The 18,924-nt window shown below is 42.9% G+C and overlaps 1 protein-coding gene across 2 annotated transcripts in view; it reads left to right on the top strand.

The window, feature by feature from the left end:
- Positions 1-18,924, top strand: part of ASPG (asparaginase) — a 151,906-nt gene that overhangs the window by 35,504 nt on the left and 97,478 nt on the right. For both annotated transcript variants that reach the window (XM_033952584.1, XM_033952583.1), the window contains exons 3-5: positions 6,072-6,183; positions 9,194-9,319; positions 13,324-13,407. In XM_033952584.1, coding sequence (XP_033808475.1) covers positions 6,072-6,183; positions 9,194-9,319; positions 13,324-13,407 — 322 coding nt within the window. The remainder of the gene's footprint in view (positions 1-6,071; positions 6,184-9,193; positions 9,320-13,323; positions 13,408-18,924) is intronic.

Below are 18,924 nucleotides of genomic sequence, written 5' to 3'. Positions count from 1 at the left end.
CCCAGGCTGGATTATCCCTTCCCTGTAAGGTCACAGCCCATAGGGTCAGAGCAATGGCAGCCTCTGTAGCCTTCCTCAGATCGACACCGATTGAGGAGATTTGTAAGGCTGCCACTTGGTCCTCGGTTCATACATTCACCTCTCATTATTGTCTGGATACTTTCTCCAGACGGGATGGACAGTTTGGCCAAACAGTGTTACAAAATTTGTTCTCTTAAAATTGCCAACTCTCCCACCATCCCATTGGGGTTAGCTTGGAGGTCACCCACTAGTGAGAATACCTGCCTGCTTGTCCTGGGATAAAGCAATGTTACTTACCGTAACAGTTGTTATCCAGGGACAGCAGGCAGCTATTCTCACGTCCCATCCACCTCCCCTGGGTTGGCTTCTCAGGCTAGCTACCTGAACTGAGGAGACACGCCCGGTACATCGGGCGGGAAGGCACTGGCGCATGCGCGGTGAGGGCATCTCGAAACTTCTGAGTTTCTTCAAGCAAGACATGCTTGCAAGATGTCCGTATCGGGGCTCTGTCGGATGACATCACCCACTAGTGAGAATAGCTGCCTGCTGTCCCTGGATAACAACTGTTACGGTAAGTAACATTGCTTTGCTGTACCGGTCTGGAGAGTCTAAAAGAAAGAAAATTAGCAGGTAAGAACCTAATTTCTCCTTCTTTAGCACCTCTCTAGACCGGTACAACTTCACTGATGGACGTACCAAAGCAGTACCCATCATGGGTGGGACCCCCGGGGGGCTGCCACTAGAACACACTCATCGAACACTGTGTCCCGACGCACCTGAAATTACAGGTGTGATAGGTGTCACAGATGATATGAAAACTTAGCTTGTGAATGAATCAAAATTAAGTGAATATATTAAAGTTTAGGGAATTAAAATGAGATCTAGTGAAAAAGCCTGAGACCTTGTAATTAAAGACTGATTTTTAAATTGCTGTGCTGTATCTGCATTCTAGCTATGCTAAGGATGTTCAGAAGTTTGATTTTGTAACTCTTAAGACATAGACAAATTTATGTACCATTATTCATATACATCCATGGGTTTTAAGGATAAGGTTCTCAGAGGAACAGGAAACTTGGGGTTTTTACAGAGAGAATCTGTTCCTTATAGATTAGAACATACAATGCTAATTGGGAGGTCATACAGAAGTTAGGATGTGACTGCAGGATGCAGGCCTTTTACTGACATGATTGGTGTCTGAAAAGGTCAGAGATCAAAAGTGATTTAGAAGGAAAAAGTGAAACACTGCAACCTGTTGGGTTTAAAAACTTAACATTAGAATGGACTTTAAAATTAAGGATTTAAATATAACATTGACATAAGGCATTCTTGGAAAGGAAGTCATGTGATCAACTGTGCCATTGTGTTCTAAAGCATGATAATTGCTACAAATGATGCCACATAGGGTATAAATCTGTTTGTCCTTGCTTTCTCCTTTTGGAGATGATTATTTCCTCATATCTGTTATTTGAATTCACAGAACGGAGTCTCTAGCCCAGCAATGTAGGAGAGAGAATCAATTCTGACAATTCTTTTGGCCTCGTCTGGCTTGAACAATTCCCGCGCAAGAGCCAAGCCTTAAGACAAAAGGAACTCAGCTTGAACATTGGAATGGCACCCTGAGTCAGAAGGTCGGGTGAGAGTGGCAGTGGAAGAGGATCTGCCATGAAAAGATGAACCACATCCACGTAACACGGGCGCCTAGGCCAGTCTGAGGCCACCAGAATCACACAACCGGGGTGCCGAGCAATTTGAAGAAGAACTCTGCCGACCATCATCCACAGAGGAAACACATACAGGAGACCTGCTGTCGGCCAAGGCTGTACCAGAGCATCCAGCCCCTCTGCATGAACTTCCTTGTACCGACTGAAGAACTGGGGCATTTTGGCATTGACACTCGTGGCCATCAGGTCCATGACCGGCCGACCCCCCCCCCCCCCCAAGTCTGCACAACCAACTTGAAGGCTGCGGGATCGAGACACCACTTTCCAGGATCTAGCACGTGACGACTGAGGAAGTCCGCCTGAACATTCTCTACTCCTGCTGTGTGGGAAGCCAAGATGTCCAGAGGATAACTCTGCCCAGGCCATGAGCAGAGCCACCTCCTGCACCACCAGACGGCTCCTGGTCCCCCCCCCTGATGATTGATATAGACCACCGCAATGGCATTGTTCGAGAGAACCCGAACAGACTTGCCTGACAACAATGTCTGGAATGCTAGCAATGCCAGCCAGATGGCTCTGGTCTCCAGTACATTGATTGACCAAGACGCCTCCTCTGAAAACCAGCTACCCTGAGTGGAGACACCGAGACACCGAGCTACTCAGCCGAGGAGACTGGCATTGGGAGAAGCAATGTCCACTGGGGCTAATCCAGACTCATTCCCTGCACCAGATGGGAAGACTGTGGTCACCAATGGAGACTGTGATGAACTAACCCCCGAGGAGGAACGAGAGAGTCCAAAGCGTGCACCAGGGATGACCATCGCCGAAGCAGATTAAACTGAAGCAGACTCATGTGAGTCTGAGCCCAATGCACCACGTCCAGGGAAGCTGCCATCAACTCCAAAACCTAGAGAAAATCCTGCACCCAAGTGCACTGTGTCTGCAACATTGTTCACTCGGGCCTCTGGGAGGAAGACCTTCCCCAAGGAGGTAATGAAAAAAACTCCAAGATACTCCATGCGCTGAGACAGAGCCAACCAGCTCTGGGATAGGTTGACTACCCATCCCAGTGACTTCAGGAACTCCACCACCCAGGAGCTCTCCTGAAATGACTTTGCTTGGATCAACCACTCGTCCAGATAAGGGTGAACCAGAATATCATCCTTGCGCAAGGCCGCCGTCATGACCACCATAATCTTGGTGAACATCTGTGGAGCTGTGACCAGACCAAAAGGAAGCAAACAAACTGATAGTGCTGTCCCAAGATCGCAAAGCGAAGGAACTGCTGATGGGAGGTGCGAAGTGGAACATGCAAGGAGGCCTCCGTCAGATTGAGAAAGATCAGGAATTGCCATGGCGAAACCGCCAGAAAGACAGATCTCAGGGTATCCATGCGAAAGGACGGAACTCGGAGATCCCTGTTGACTCCCTTCAGACCCATGATGGGCCGAAAAGTCCCTCTCCTTTTTGGGCACCATGAAGTACATTACATTACTTTAATGTCTTCTATCCTGCCAATACCTTTCAGTTCTAGGTGGTTTACAACAAGAATTGGTTTGGGCATTCCCAGGGAGATTACAAGGTTGATAGATATAGTATGCATCAGAATCTGTGAAGGGTCGATACAGTTTGGTTAGATCATTTGACAAATTTCTTGATTAGTATAGTTTTTAGTTCTTTCCTGAATGTTTTCTAGCTGGGTGTCGTGTTCGGCAGGTTTCAGAGGTGGCGATCTAGTCTTGCTGCTCTGGTAACTGGAATACCTGCCAGTGCAACACTCATGAGGGGGCACTGGAACTACTGCTTTGAGATCTAGCAATCTTTGAAGTGTTTGGTGAAAAACTCACTTCTTCCATGTCGCATGACAAGGAGAAGCAAGAAAATGATCTGGCAATGAGCGGACAAACTCCAGAGCATAACCGTCCCTAATCACTTCCAGGATCCACTAATCCATTGTGATTGCTGCCCACGTCGGAGCATAACCGTCCCTAATCACTTCCAGGACCCACTAATCCGTTGTGATTGCTGCCCACATCTGGTAAGTCTCGCACTGGGCGTCCACTGGAACCAGGGGAGGCGCTGCCAAGGAGTCATTGGGTGGGATGTGCGACAGTAGAACAGGCGGATGGAACACATCACCCCTGACGGGCCCCACGAAAAGACTGCATGTGCTAAAAGAAACAGCCCTGGGAAGATCAGGAGGCCAGAAAAGAAATGGCCCCTCGACCAGGGCGGTATCTGCGGAAATCGGCAAATGCCCCCGAGCAACACCACCTTGCACAGGCTGGCGGGCACAGTCCTCAAGAAGATGAGGCACCTTAGAGTCCGTTAAGGTCTGAACCAACTTGTCCAAATCCTCACCAAACAAGAAAGACCCCCGAAAGGGAAATTTTGTCAACCTAGCCTTTGAGGCCACATCTGCTGATCAAGCCTAGAACCACAGGGTACAGCACTTGCAATAGATTATACATGGCATCAGAGAGATAAGAAGCAGCCATCTCAATCTTAGCTACTTCCTGCTCCAGTCATCAATGACTCGCAGTCGAGGTTTTGCTCGGCCCACCGAAAACAAGCCCGAGCGACCAGACTGCCACACATTGCCACTTGGACTGCAAGGGCAGTGACATCAAAATTCTGTTTAAGGAGGGACTCCAATTTACGCTCCTTAGATTCCCTCAAACCAGAGCCGCCCTCAACAGGCACTGTATGTCACTATGCAATGGCCGAAACCACTGCTTCCACCACCGGCGACTTCAAGGTATCCCTATCCCTCTCCGGGATGGAATACAGGCAGGCCATAGAATGCGCAAAATGAAAGGGTGCCTCAGGCACTTTTCACTTTGCAAGCACAATATCCCGAATATCCTGATGCATAGGAAAAGAGTGAGATGCTGAGCAGGTCCCCCGAAGCAGGGGGTCCACCACACGCAGGGGCTCCTTTTTGTCTTCCTCAAAATGCAGCACCAAGGAGACCTGAAGAATAAGCTCTTGGAACTCTTCCCACTGAAGAATGCGCACTACTGATGCATCCTCGCCAGCTGGCGGAACCTAAAAAACCTCCACCAGCGGCATCTGACCCCCCAAGAGGATCCTTAAGTTCTCCCAGAAAGGTCAGGTCTTCATCAAAACTGCTCCCCAGAGACAATATCATTGTCCTAAGAGACCCTCAGCCGCTTGGACGAGAGAGGGGGAGACGGGGATGAAACTGGTGATGAGGGGGGTTGAACTGGAGTGGATGCGGAGGGAAAATCCCCCCCTAAGACCCCTGGGGCGGAAGCTGGACCCCCGGCTACTTGAAGATGAGCCTTGCACAAGGCTAAAACAAAGTCAGGGGAAAAAAACCCTGGCAGCCCAATCTGATTCACTGACAAAGCAGAGGTCCCAGTAGAAACCTTCCCTTGTTTCTCCAATACAGGGGGGAGGTCACCTGAGGCTGCAGACAAAATGGAGGTGCTTCCCGCCAAAATCGGAGCAAAGCCTGCCCAAAAAAATGCCGCTGAGGCCTGTAGTGGCTGAGGGGCCCGAACCGCCCCAGCCGCTAAAGCAGGTGAGCCGGCAGTAGCTGATAGGCGGCAAGGGAAACCTTATTTCCCTGACTGTCGGTGGCTGGTGGAATCCCTGCATGGGTGGTGAGGGAAGCCTGGGCTTCCCCTCCTTTACTGGCGTGCGAGGCACTCGCGAAGGAGATCCCTGGACGCTGGCATCTGAAACTGATGAGGTGGCGAGCACTGGCCGCCCGAATCAACCTTGCATCTGGAGCACAATGAGCAATTTTTCCCTTTAAAAGTGCTCATTGTGCAATACGCAACCTAGCTAAGGGAAAAAAGTGCTGGTTAGCAATAAAACAACAATACAATACACTGAAGGCTCCCTTCAGACCGGCGCTGCCTCAGGTTTTTTTTTTCTGTCAGAATAGACTCCACTGGCTCTGTAAGCCATATGCCTTGCCGGTATCGGTGTAAGGCTTACAGCTGAGGCACCTCTAGAAAAAATATGGGGAGGGGGAGGGACTCAATTCGTGACCCATCAAGTGTGACATCCCTGAGGTCGGACAGACCCCCGTCCCATCCCAAGCTATGCCCAGCACCAGACAGGGACAAGAAGGCCACTATGCAAATTCCAACAGCCCGACACTAATTCAGTGAAGACAGCAATATCTTACCACCTGCTGAGACTGAGAGAAAGCTGGTCAGATTAGGGGAAGCACAGCTACTTGAATTGCAACCAAAGGTTTTTGTCTCAGTCTCCACCTGCTGGTCATAGTGAGGTATTACCCATCAGTGAAGCTGTACCAGTCTGAAGAGGTGCTAAATGAACTGTGGTTGCGTTAGTTTTTCCTATGGATTATTAACACTGTCAGCTAACTAAAATTTTGCTGCTTTCCCACAGCCTTTCTAAAAAGAATATAAGGATTGTATATACAATTCTGGAATATTCTCCTCTGCTTGATTCTTCTAACATGACAACAGATGACTGGGCTAAAATTGTCAAGGATATTCAGGTATTTCATAGAACATATTATACATGTGATTTTTAGCTGGTAGGTTTAAAAATTTTTCTAGGTAAAACTATTTTATGACCTATGTAATAGATGTTAGTTGACAAGGACCACTTAGTTGAGCTGTTACAGATTTGTTTGCCCCTTTTCAATTTTAAGTCATCTTTACATTATGTCTAGGTGCATTTTTAATGTAATTATTTATTTAAAATATTTATATTCTGCTTAGTCCACAGTTCCTAGCAGAGTACAATGATAATATATGTAATCAAGATATATACATATATAACATCTAGTAAAAATATAAACATTTACAAATAACACAAAACAAGCCCCACATCATGTCATTAATAGTTGAGAGCAGGTGCAGCCTTTACTAAGCTCTTATGAGAATGCCTTCTGGAATAGATAAGCTTTAAGCTGCTTCGATTTTCCTTAAGTCAATGGGCAACAAATTCCATAAAGTGAGGCCTGTTACTTGGAATTTAGAAGATCTAAGACCAAGTAAGTTGACAGTACAAAAACTAGGGATTTCCAAAAGGAATTTGTCAGCAGATCTTAAAGCTCTGACAGCCTTATATATTTTCGTAGATGCCTCGTTTTTTTTAAATCTTAAAACTATGGTTAAAATCTTAAAATGAATCCGTTTATCAATTGGCAATCAATGAAGAATGGCCAGAACCAGACAGAGATGCTTAAATCTTGAAGTTTGAGTAATTGGACGAGCTGCAGAATTCTGTACTACTTGAAGAGATTCCTAAACAGCAGCTAGAAACTAATCAGTAAAGCTTTGCAGTAATTTGAAATGTAGTAGCATAAAACTCTGAAGCATCGTCCAAAAATTAGTTGGAGATAAATCTCTCGGTCTCTAAAACAATTGTAATTTAAAGAAAATTATTTTTAAATGTTTAATATGGCTCTTCAAAGATAAAAATGAATCTAAAAGAACACCCAAGCATTGGATTTCTGATAAGATTGGTGTCATCATAACCATCAAGAATAATAATGCAGGAATGACTCTTTGGTAGGTAATATTAACCAAAGAGGCAAAGTGATCATACTGATTAAACACTCATGGTACATTTATTATATAATGGCAAAAGCATAAGAAACAGCAAGCCTCTTACAGGGCCCCTTTTACAAAGCTGCAGTAGTGCTTCTCTTGCAGCAAATGCACCGAAGCCCATTCAATTCCTATGGGCTTCGGTGCATTTGCCATGAGGGACTTGCTACAATGACTGTGAAAGGTGCCTACCCTGAGCAGTAAATTAGTTCCTAACTTATTTTAAATCCTGTAACTACCTATGATTAGGATTCAGGCATTCTAACAGAAAAACTGTGTGATTACCTTTTTAAGGGGACAATCTCTAATAGTTTTCCTTTCATTCCACTACAGAAAAGTGCCTTTTGAAGGCTTTTAAGGTAGTGTACGGTGAAAAATTAATGCATCGTTTTGCACACAAGAGGGCATTATAACAAAAGTAATCCAATGTATAGACTTGGCAAGCATGATTTTTCTACTTTCTGTATGTATAACATCAGGGTGATCAATCTGCTTCAATCAATGGTGCAAAAAGCCAATGTAAAATCAGCTACAAGAGATGACTAATTTTGCATTCATCTTAACATTTTTCCTCCTCAAACATTTTTCTTCAGTTTGTAGACGAATCCTTTCAACTCTGGGTGGTTAAAAAAAAAAAATGCAACAAATACAATATGAGACAACCAATCGTGTTTCATTATAAAGGTAACGTTCTGAATGAAGCCCCCCCACCAAAAAAGGCTGTAGCAGTCAGTGTTTATTTAAATTCTGTCTGCTGTGGGATTTTATATTTAGATACTCAGTGCCAGGTCGTACCTGGATACTGGTATTGAATTTCTAAATATGAAGCATTATTGACACTTTTTAGAGTTAGGGGTCAAGCAGCATGCAAAGTGGTACCTTGATAAAGTTAGGACAACTTTTTTTTTTTTTTTTTTTTTTTTTGCTGTTGTCACCTTTCTACTACTAATTATTGTTTCTATAGTGCTACTAGATATATGCAGCACTGTACATTAAACATGTAAGACACAATCCCTGCTCAATAGAGCGTACAATCTAATCAAAACAGACAAACAGGACAAATAGGGGTTAGGGAATTTCCCATAGAGGCAATGATAAAACAGACATGGGTACTTCACAAGTGAATTGGAGTTGGGAGTTAATATTGGGCTTTTAGCCTAGATTTGAATACTGCCAGACAGAGCTTGAAGTACTGACTTAGGCAGCCTATTCCAGGTATACGATGCCGCTTATCCAAGTGGTTACCCAAATATCGAACTGGGTATCGATGCTAATTGGGTAACTACAACCCTTGCCTTAGCTGTCCATAGACTATCCCAGCACTATTCAGATAGTACCATAATGGTCTGACGAGATATTCAGTGGCATTTATTTTCCTAATAATATCACTGAAAATCTGGGTAAGGACCTGGTCATTGGATTTATCCAAGCAGGAATGGCTCCTTCTCAGGTAATTCTAACTGAATATTGACCCCCCCTTTGTTTTAAAACATCTCATAAGATCAAAGATATATGTAAGCAATAAAAAGAACTGTTAATTGCAGTAAATCAAAGGTAGGTGTGAACAGCAAATTTTATGGCATGAATATCAGTTGATAGAGTGCTAGTAGCAGGCTTTAGACAGAAAGCTTTTATTTTCAGCCATCTTTCTTTTAAGGTTGAAGGTACTGTAGGAGTAGTTTGATTTGTTTATCCTTTTGCTTTTTCTTATCTACTTAGAATACTCAATATACTGGTGTTGATGCAGGGCTTGTATATATCTCCATACTTTTGTGATTGTTTCGATGCAACTATTGATGTATAAAAGACAGCATCTGCACATAACACAATTTCTTTTCATAGAAGACATTTCCAGTTTGAATTAGGTTAGTTATGATGACAAGTAAACTTTGGAAATCTGACTACTTTTAACAAATTTAACAAATTTTTGTAATGTTTTTCAATCCCTAGAAATTTTATGAACTCTATCATGGCTTTGTAATTCTTCATGGCACAGATACAATGGCCTACACTGCATCGGCCCTCTCTTTCATGTGTGAACATCTGGGTAAAACCATTATTTTAACAGGTTCTCAGGTAAGTTATTTTAAGAATATTCAATTGGTAAATTATTTTAGGGGAAGTTTAGGAGTAGCTTAATGGTTAGAGCAGCAGGCTGGAAACCAAAAAGGCTGGGTTTAAATTTCACAGAAGTTCCTCATGGCCTTGGACATGTCGCTTAACCCTCCACACCAAAAAAAGAAGCAAAAGTGGGGATTCCCTCATTTTGTGGTCACCAGGAGCCAAGTCTGACTCAAGGGCCCATCTGGATCTGGAAATAACAGCAAGCATGGTTAAAAAATGAAGTGAAGGAACTTGGAACCAAAAGAAAATCTTTAGAAAATGGAAGGATACAACTGAACAAGCACAAGAGACACCACAAGATATGCAACGCAGAAAAATCAACTATAGCCCTCGACGCCAGGGAAACTAGTCATACAATTAGATTTGAAAACGCAAAAGTCCTAGAGAAAAGACCGCTGGTGGCCAAGAAGAATCAGAGGCAATAAGAACTTAAGCTTTGCCCCTGCCGCGTCAGACCAGGGGTCCATCGCGCCCAGCAGTCCGCTCCTGCGGCGGCCCCCCAGGTCCATGACCTGTAAGTGCTCTTTACCTAAGATATTTATACCCTATTTACTCTCTAAATATACTAATTCACTCGCTGGTGATTTCAAAATTAGATTCCTGTAATGCGTTATTCAAAGGAATTGCTGTAAAAGAAATTTGTCGTCTACAGATCATACAAAATGCCTCAAACTCATAAAGAACGCAAAAAAATTTGATCACATGACTCCGTTACTTAAGGAAGTGCATTGGCTTCCAGTTGCTCACCGAATAACGTACAAACTAAGTCTACTAACTTTTAAATCTCTTCTATACAAATCACCTTCTTTTATTTATAGAGTATTGATTCCCTATACTCCCTCTAGATCACTTAGATCTATTGACCAGCATCTTTTGACAGTTCCTTCTCTTAAATCTATAAATACATGGCGACATTCTATTTTTTCTGTTACAGCCCCTCAAACGTGGAATCTACTTCCAATTTATATACGAGAAGAATCAGGTTTGGAGAGATTTAAGAGCAAACTAAAATGCTTTCTTTTTAAAGATGCATTTGATAGCTAATATAACTAGAATGTAGGACTAGATTAGGGTTTTCTACTAAGCCCTATGCTTTAAACTTTGTTTTTTATTTCTTCCCCCTCCCTAATGTTGTTTTGCCCTTATATGTTTCCTTTACTATTTTTTAAAATTGCATTTCTTTACCTACTTCCTTCCTTCTGTATCATTAATTTGTCTTGTCAGTCGTATTTATATTGTCTGTTTCCCTTCAACTATTGTAATTTAATATTTTATACTTTGTACATCGCTTAGAATGTTAATAAGCGATTAATCAAATATTTAATAAACTTGGAAACTTAATGTCCTGTAAGTAATCCTCTATCTGTACCCTGCTATCCCCTTCTCTTTCAGGAAGTCATCCAGTTCCTTTTAGAAATTGCAAGACACCCCAATAATTTCAATACAGATAAAGGGCTCTCCATTAACAAAGCATGGCAGCCTCTCATCCAAATGAAACTTAGTACAAAAGGAGTGATGCCAAGGACAAATGCCTTCTTCCTCCATCTCAAAAGTTCCAGTGGGACCTCAGACTCTCTCTCCAGAATTTAAAAATTGGGTCCACGAACTTTCCTGCCAAAATTCAAACTTGGGTTTCCAATGAACTTTCCTGACAAAATTCAAATTTATGACCAATAGACTTCCCTGTTCTCAATCTAGTCATCCCAACAAACTTTCTCACCAAAAATTCAAATTTCTTGACCCACAGACTGCCCTGGGCCTACTATATATAAAGACACACTGCAGACGTCAAAGCATACCCTGAAGAAAGCCACAGCATGATGGCTGAAACATCATTTCTTTCTACACAGATGTGGCAAGACCCGAAAAACTGCTACAAAAATTAGGAATGGCACATCAAATGCAAAACACTGATAAGGAGGACAAAGTAAGACTTTGACAAGATTGCGTTAGAGGCAAAAACTTATAGTAAAAACTTTTTTTTAGGTATATTAGAAGCAAGAAGCTGTTATCAGTTTGAACCACTAGATGACCGGGGATGGGGGGGGGTGAGGTAGGAGGTTAAAAAGGATTACTCGGGAAAGACTAGACCATAGTGAAGAGATTAAATTAAATCTTGCTTCAGTTTTCACCAAGTTGGGGAAGATACCAGTGCCAGGAATTGTATTCAGTGTGAGTCGAAGAAACTAAATTGAATCTCTGTAAACTTTGAACTTGTAATGGGGCATTTTGACAAATAGAAGAGTACCGTGTTTCCCCCAAAATAAGAGTGTCTTATATTCATTTGGGGCCCCAAAAAGGCACTTATTTTCAGGTAGGGCTTATTTTTTTCATGTACATGATCATCTCTCCCTTTCCTCACCTTCACCCCAATTCTTCCTCTTTCCTATCCCCCATATTCGCGTTCTTCAGTGCCACCGCACATTGCGCCAACAGCTTCAGGATCCTATCGATTTAATACGCCCAGGTCCCTTTCCTGTTCAGTTTTTCCCAGAGTTGCACCTGACATACTTGTGTTCTTTATTTTTTCTGCCTAAGTGCATCACTTTGCATTTTCCCACATTAAACTTCATCTGCCATTTATATGCCCTATTCTCCAATTGGCTCAAGTCGCTCTGGAGTTCTTCACTGTCCTTCTGCAATTTGATTGCCTGGCATAGCTTGTGTCATCTGCAAACTTGATGATCTCACTGGATGTTCCATCCCCTAGGTCGTTGATGAAAATATTAAATAAGATGGGCCCAAGTACCGAGCCCTGGGGCACACCCCTAGTCACATTCTCCCAGTCTGAGAACTTCCCATTTATGCCCACTCTCTGCCTTCTGTTCTCCAGCCATTTGCCTATCCATCTTAGTATATCTCCTTCTATTCCATGGCCTTGCAGTTTCCTGAGGAGTCTTACATATCCTTGTCGAACGCTTTCTGAAAATCCAAGTATATAATATCCATCAGAAACACTTTCCCCATTTGTAAGCATATCAGAAACACTTTCCCCATTTGTAAGCACCAAGTCCAATATGACCCCTTCCTGTGTGGATTCCATTACCAACAGCTGGAACAGTGCTCCTTATAGAGAATCCAGGATCTCCCTACTTCTAGAAGATCCTGCAATAGGGATACCCCAATCAACATCCAGCATATTAAAATCACCTATTAGTAAAATTTCCCCTTTTTTAGCTATATTCTGAATGTCAACTATTAAATCTCTGTCCACTTCTTTCGTCTGTGAAGGACTGTATATCACACCACTGTAAATATATTCACCATTTCCTCTTTCCAAATTAATCCACAGTGCCTCTTCCTTGCCCTGCAGATCCTGCAATTGTGTGGCTTTAATATGTTCTTTAACATATAATGCTACTTCCCCCCCCCCTTTTCTTCCTACCCTGTCTTTCCTGAACAGATTATAGTCTAGTATAACTACATCCCAGTCATGGTTCTCCCTGAACCATGTCTCTGATCATCACTATATCCAACTCATCATCTTCCATCACAGCTTCTAGATCCAGAATCTTGTTTTCCCATACTTCAAGCATTAGTATATACTGCTTTCCAGACATTGCCTCCTTTTGGCCAGATTTAGGACAACTTTTAAGCTATCCTAAATTCGCCTAGTTAGCTATATGGATATATGAATATAGCTGGCACCCATATAACTGCCAGCTCCTCCCAAACTCTGCAATCTGTACTACCCCTATCCTGTCCACTGTGGACATTGGTCAGTCAAGCCAATATTCAGTGGCACTGCCTGGTTAAATACTACTGAATATATTGAAGTTTGGTTGGTCTTTGGGTAGCCCCAGGTGATTTAAGCAGGCATGAACCTTTCCTATCCACTTAAATTGCTTTGAATATCGGACAAGTATGTTGTATTTTTGTAATTCACATTTTAAAGAAGTATTACCAGCTATTGAGCTTTTATGCTGAGACTCAGCTCTGATTTATCTGTTCCATAGGTTCCTATATATGAGATTCAGAATGATGGCCGTGATAATCTGCTGGGAGCACTGCTGATTGCTGGACAATTTGTTATTCCTGAGGTCTGTATTTATAGTGCCTTTTGGCTTGGGGAAAAAAGAACCATCTTCATCAGGTCTGCTTTTACAAATATCTGAAATCAGTTTTCCAAGTTTGTTGTTATAAATGTATAATAATAAAATTATCTGCTGAGAATTTCCAGATCATTGTACTTTGGATAGACTTAGCAGATAAAGACAGATTGTTCACCCTCTCCAAGGTAGGGAGAACGAGAGGGCACTCTCTAAAGTTTGAAAGGGGATAGATTCTGTACAAACGTAAGGAAGTTCTTCTTCACCCAGAGAGTGGTAGAAAAATGGAATGCTCTTCCGGAGTCTGTTATAGGTGAAAACACCCTCCAGGGATTCAAGACAAAGTTGGACAAGTTCCTGCTAAACTGGAACGTACACAGGTGAGGCTGGTCTCATTTAGAGCACTGGTCTTTGACCTGGGGGCTGCCACATGAGCGGACTGCTGGGCACGATGGACTACTGGTCTGACCCAGCAGCGGCAATTCTTATGTTCTGTCATTCAGCTTCCAATATCTGGTACCCAGCCTCGGTGCCTCCTCCAATAGAGATCTAGCCAAACTGGTGCGTGATCTAACCATGTAATGTTCTCTATAGTCGCCGCTCTAATTTTAACCCCCAGCTCCTATCCAGACATAGCAAATCTATGTGAGAATACGTATTTTGAACTGAGGAGATAAAGGAGTACTCCTAGTCTCCCCAGTGCTGACCCCTCCACCCATCTTTTACATTAAAGACTTCCATAAAAGTCTTCAATTTTTTTTTCTATCTCCTATCCCCTTTCAATCCTCTAGAATCCAGTCTAGGGTGTAAGACTAAATTGAAATCCCCCCCCCATTATAAGATGCCCTAGTTTAGCAGACAGAATCTTAGGGAACAGTTCATCAAAAACATACCTTGTTTGGTATTGGGCCCAGTAGTGCGAAAAGGCCTTCTGATGCCACCAATATACTCAAAATTTTCATAGTATATGGCTTTATGCATCAAATCCTCATCGGGTCCATTATTAAATGGCTCTTTTAATTAGTTAAATAAACCTCCCTGAGTCATCGGGTTGGTTTCTTCCCTGTGACGTCACTCAACAACTGACTTTGGGAGGTATATATAGTGAAAGAAAAGCGCCGCAGCCATCTTAGTACAAATCACCGAGTGGTCGATTTATGGGTAAAAAGCTGCACTAAGGTATTTTTTTCATTTTATATTCATATGAAAAACAATTAGTAGATGTATTTTTAGCTTTAAAACTTTGTAATATATTAAAGTAGGGATATTGAATCAACACATAAAACAATTATTTTGTTGTTATAGGGATATTAGCCTTGAAGAAACCCCCCCAGGATGACCACAAACATTAAGCTAAGTATTAGAACATTTTCAAAAACATCTTAAAAATAGTAATGGTTTATTTAACTAATTATAAGAGCCATTTAACAATGGACCTGATGAGGATTTGATGCATAAAGCCATATACTATGAAAATTTAGAGTATATTGGTGGCATCTCTGAGGGCCTTTTCGCACCACTGGTTCTAGTGAGAGGACTAAGGGTGATCTTAAAGGATTATTATCAGAATAGGATGAATTATAGATTTGCTCTCCTATTAATATTATTCATCAAGTACGCTGTATTGTTTGGTATTGGGACCATAAACATTCACAAGAGTTACTTTTACCCCATTAATGTCCCCCACCCAAATAATCCATCTTCTCCCCCCCCCTCATCCTTCCACTCTTTAACTGCCTGCACCTTCAAATGGTGGGCAAATAGAATACCCATCCTTGCCTTCCTGTGTTCTCTCTTATTAGACACCCAACATTTCACCCCATATTCCTTTTTGGAAAACAACTTTTCCCCAGTTTTCAAAAAATGTGTTTCTTGTACAAAATCCACATCTACTTTTAACCATTTAAACTGTTTTAACAACAATTGCCTCATGTGAGGTAAATTCAAATCGTGCACATTAAAGCTACAAACTCGAACTGTGTTACCGTTTCTTCCTGTCATCACCCCACATTAAGTACCCATAGTCCTTGTAATACTCCCCCCACAACTACCCTGCCCCCTCCCCAAGTCCACCACTACCACCCATCTAGACTTTGTGACTCCCCCCAACCCCTTCTGACGCATCAACACCTCCATAATCGCACTCGTAAATCACCCACATATGCACCACCCTCCCTGTTCACATTCCAAGGCCAAATTTCCCCAAACCATCACCCCCATACGATCACACACTCAACCCAAAACCCCACAAAGGAACCCACAATACTGAGTCCAATGTGTACATTTCAGGAGAAAACCAAATGGGAACAAATAGACCCTGCAAGTGTCCTCCTGCTGCTCCTGGGCTTCCCAGATCTTCTGCTCCTGCTCAGACCAGCTCCTCTGAGGCTTTAGGCTCTTTGGAACTTCATGCCAGCGATATTTCTCTAACTTTGATGCTACCACCTTCCGCTTGTTCTCGGAATCTGGGGTATCTAAGCCCTCTTTTCGCAAGATTTTCCACACTTCAGAAACCAGTATGACCTTCTTGTGAGTTCCCTTGATAGTGAACAAAAGCCCAAAAGGAAACAACCAGCGATACTTGGTGGAGTGCTGCTTCAGGATGAAACTCCCGTCTACACTGCAGTGTGATAGAGGAGAGGTCTTGGAAGACTTCCACCTTATAATTGTTCCAATGAATCGTGCCCTTGGCCTGCGCTGCTTTTAAATGCTTCTCCCGCTCTTGAAAATTATGGAGGCAAGCCACTATATCACGTGGCAGCTCGCTGCACTGCGGCCCCAACGCCCCGTGAGCCCGATCAATCTTAGGTACCACTATGGGGTCAGGGTTCCCTTCTGCTGTCTCACCAAGAAGAAGGGCATATAAGCTCTTCACCACCTTTTTCGCATCCTGATACTCCTCAGTGTCGGGAACCCCCCCGCAACTGAATGTTGTTCCTCCGGGATCTGTTCATTAAGTCTTCCACTCGAGTCACACAGTCTCAACAGATCCCTCTGCGTGCCAGTAGCCAGAGTATGCACCGCTTGAACCTGCTCCTTCTGCTCGCTGATCCACTGCTCGGTTCCTTCCACACTTTGCACCAGGCCAGCCAGATCCTGCCTGATCTCCCAAATTGTTTCCGTAATTTTCCCCTTGACTCCTGCCATCTCCGTTTGATTTCACTAACCCACTTCTGCAAATCAGCTTTTGTAATTGCAGCAAAGCCTGTAGATGGGGGCACTATTCTCGGATCATCGTGACCTGAATCAGGCTCTGATTCACTCTCGCATGAGTTGCACGCTGCCATTTTAGAAACCGCTCCCATGTGGTGCAGGGTTCTGCTCTCCGATCCTCCCGGCAGTTGTTTAGAGGACACAGATTTCTTTCTTGGTGGCATCGCACTACTCCACCACTCTTCTGATTGTAGAATCTCGCAAGAATTATCTATGGAAGGGGAAATAGTGCTGTATTATGAGGTTTGAATGTTCAAACAGGTCGGAGCTCCCGCTCTAACCGGCCATGTAGTTGGGTGACATCACCGGAAGCCCTTGCATTAAATTTTAGCTGCCAAATTTCAGATCTCTCATCAAATTTGACTCGGTCTTTCTTCATGTTGTTCACACTATCTGGGTTATCTACTCTTGCAAATTTTGATATCATCTGCAAAGAGACAAATCTTACCTGACAACCTTTCAGCAATATTGCTTTTAAAAATGTTAAAAAGGAACAGGCCCAAGAACAGAACTTTGAGGCACATCACTAGTAACATCCATTTCCTCACTAGTAACATCCATTGACCACTACCCTCTTCCAATTAACCAGTTCCTGACCCAGCCCATCACTTTGGGACCCATCCCGAGGACACTCAGTTTATTTATTAGACACCTGTGTGGTACACAGTCAAAGGATTTGCTAAAATTTAAATACACCACATCTAGTGTATTCCCTCTATCCAATTCTCTGGTCACCCAGTCAAAGAAATTGATCAGATTTGTCTGACAAGACCTACCTCTAGTGAATCCATGTTGCCTCCTGTCCTGTAATCCACAGGATTCCAGAAACTTGACCATTCTCTGTTTTAAAAGCATTTCTATTAATTTGCTTACCACAGAAGTCAAACTTACCGGCCTGTAATTCCCTACTTCTTCCTTACTTCCAATTTTGTGGAGAGGGACCACATCCACCCTTCTCCAGTCCTCTGGTACCACTCCTGACTCTAGAGAAGCATTGAAAAGGTCAGTCAGTAGAGCCATCAAAACTTGACTTAAGTTCTTTCAGCACCCTTGGATGCACACCATCGGGCCCCATTGCTTTGTCTACCTTTTTAATTTAGCTAGTTCCTTACGAACACAACCCTCTGAAAATTGATCAGGGTCTACAACTCCTCCATCCCTATTCATGTTTGTCCTCTGTGGTCCCGCTTCTGGCACTTAAGCCGTGAACACAGAACAGAAATATTTTGTTAAGCAATTCGGCCTTTTCTTTATCAGCTTCTACATATTTCTCCCCTTCACCTTTGAGTCTCACAATGCCAGTTTTGCACTTCTTCCTTTCACTGATATATCTAAAAAAATGTCTTTATGTCAGCTATTTTTTTCTTTCATTTGTATCTTTGCTTTCCTGACTACTCGACTAGCCTCTCTTAACTTTTCCAGATATTTTGTGTCTTCCTCTTTCTGCGATCTTTTGTAGTTTATGAAAGCTAACCTCTTATTCCTTACCTTATCAGCTACTACTTTTGATTCTCATAGCACCTCTGTGGCTTCGACAACCATGGTTTCCTCTCCTCCTACAATTCAGTATATGTGAACCCATCACACATCAAGTCTTTCTAATGCTGCTCACACAGTACAAGGGCTCTCTTCTCCATCGCAATCTTATGTTCGTTAGCTCTCTTAGTGTGGTATCTCTACGAGCCAGTAGCTACCTTTCTACTATCTGCATTAGTGTCAGCCATCACAGAAGCCTTTAGGAACACACTCTGCTCAACGCTTCTATTAGTTTCAAGTGAACTTGTTTCACAATCTGGTGCAATCTCAACTCACTGAATCCAATAACTTGTCTACTACCATCAGTTCTGGACTATCTTCTATACCTCTCTAACTCTGGTCTTTCTACTTCAGTCAGAGTTCATCTCAGTACAATAAGTGCTTTCCATACACTTATGGCTTTTTATCCAGATTACATCCGCTGGTTTCCAGATTCATAAAAGGCCTTTTTCATATCGAACCTCTAATCAAACCTCCTCCTCCTCCTCCAGTTCCTTGGGATCTCAATGTTATAGTTTCCACTCTTATGAAGCCTCTTTGTGAACCACTTGCATCTTTATCTCTCAAATATCTCATTTGGAATATAATATTTCTCATATCTATCATGTCTGCCCACTGAGTCAATGAACTTCAAACACTTGTGTCAGATCCATAAGAACATAAGAAATGCCTCTACTGGGTCAGACCTGAGGTCCATCGTGCCCAGCAGGCCGCTCACACGGTGGCCCAACAGGTCTAGGACCTGTGCAGTAATCCTCT

The sequence above is a fragment of the Geotrypetes seraphini genome, chromosome 7 (assembly GCF_902459505.1).
Source record: "Geotrypetes seraphini chromosome 7, aGeoSer1.1, whole genome shotgun sequence".
In the NCBI taxonomy this organism is placed as follows: domain Eukaryota; kingdom Metazoa; phylum Chordata; class Amphibia; order Gymnophiona; family Dermophiidae; genus Geotrypetes; species Geotrypetes seraphini.
The sequence above is the reverse complement of the archived record's forward strand: the minus strand, read 5'-3'. Positions and strand labels throughout refer to the sequence as shown.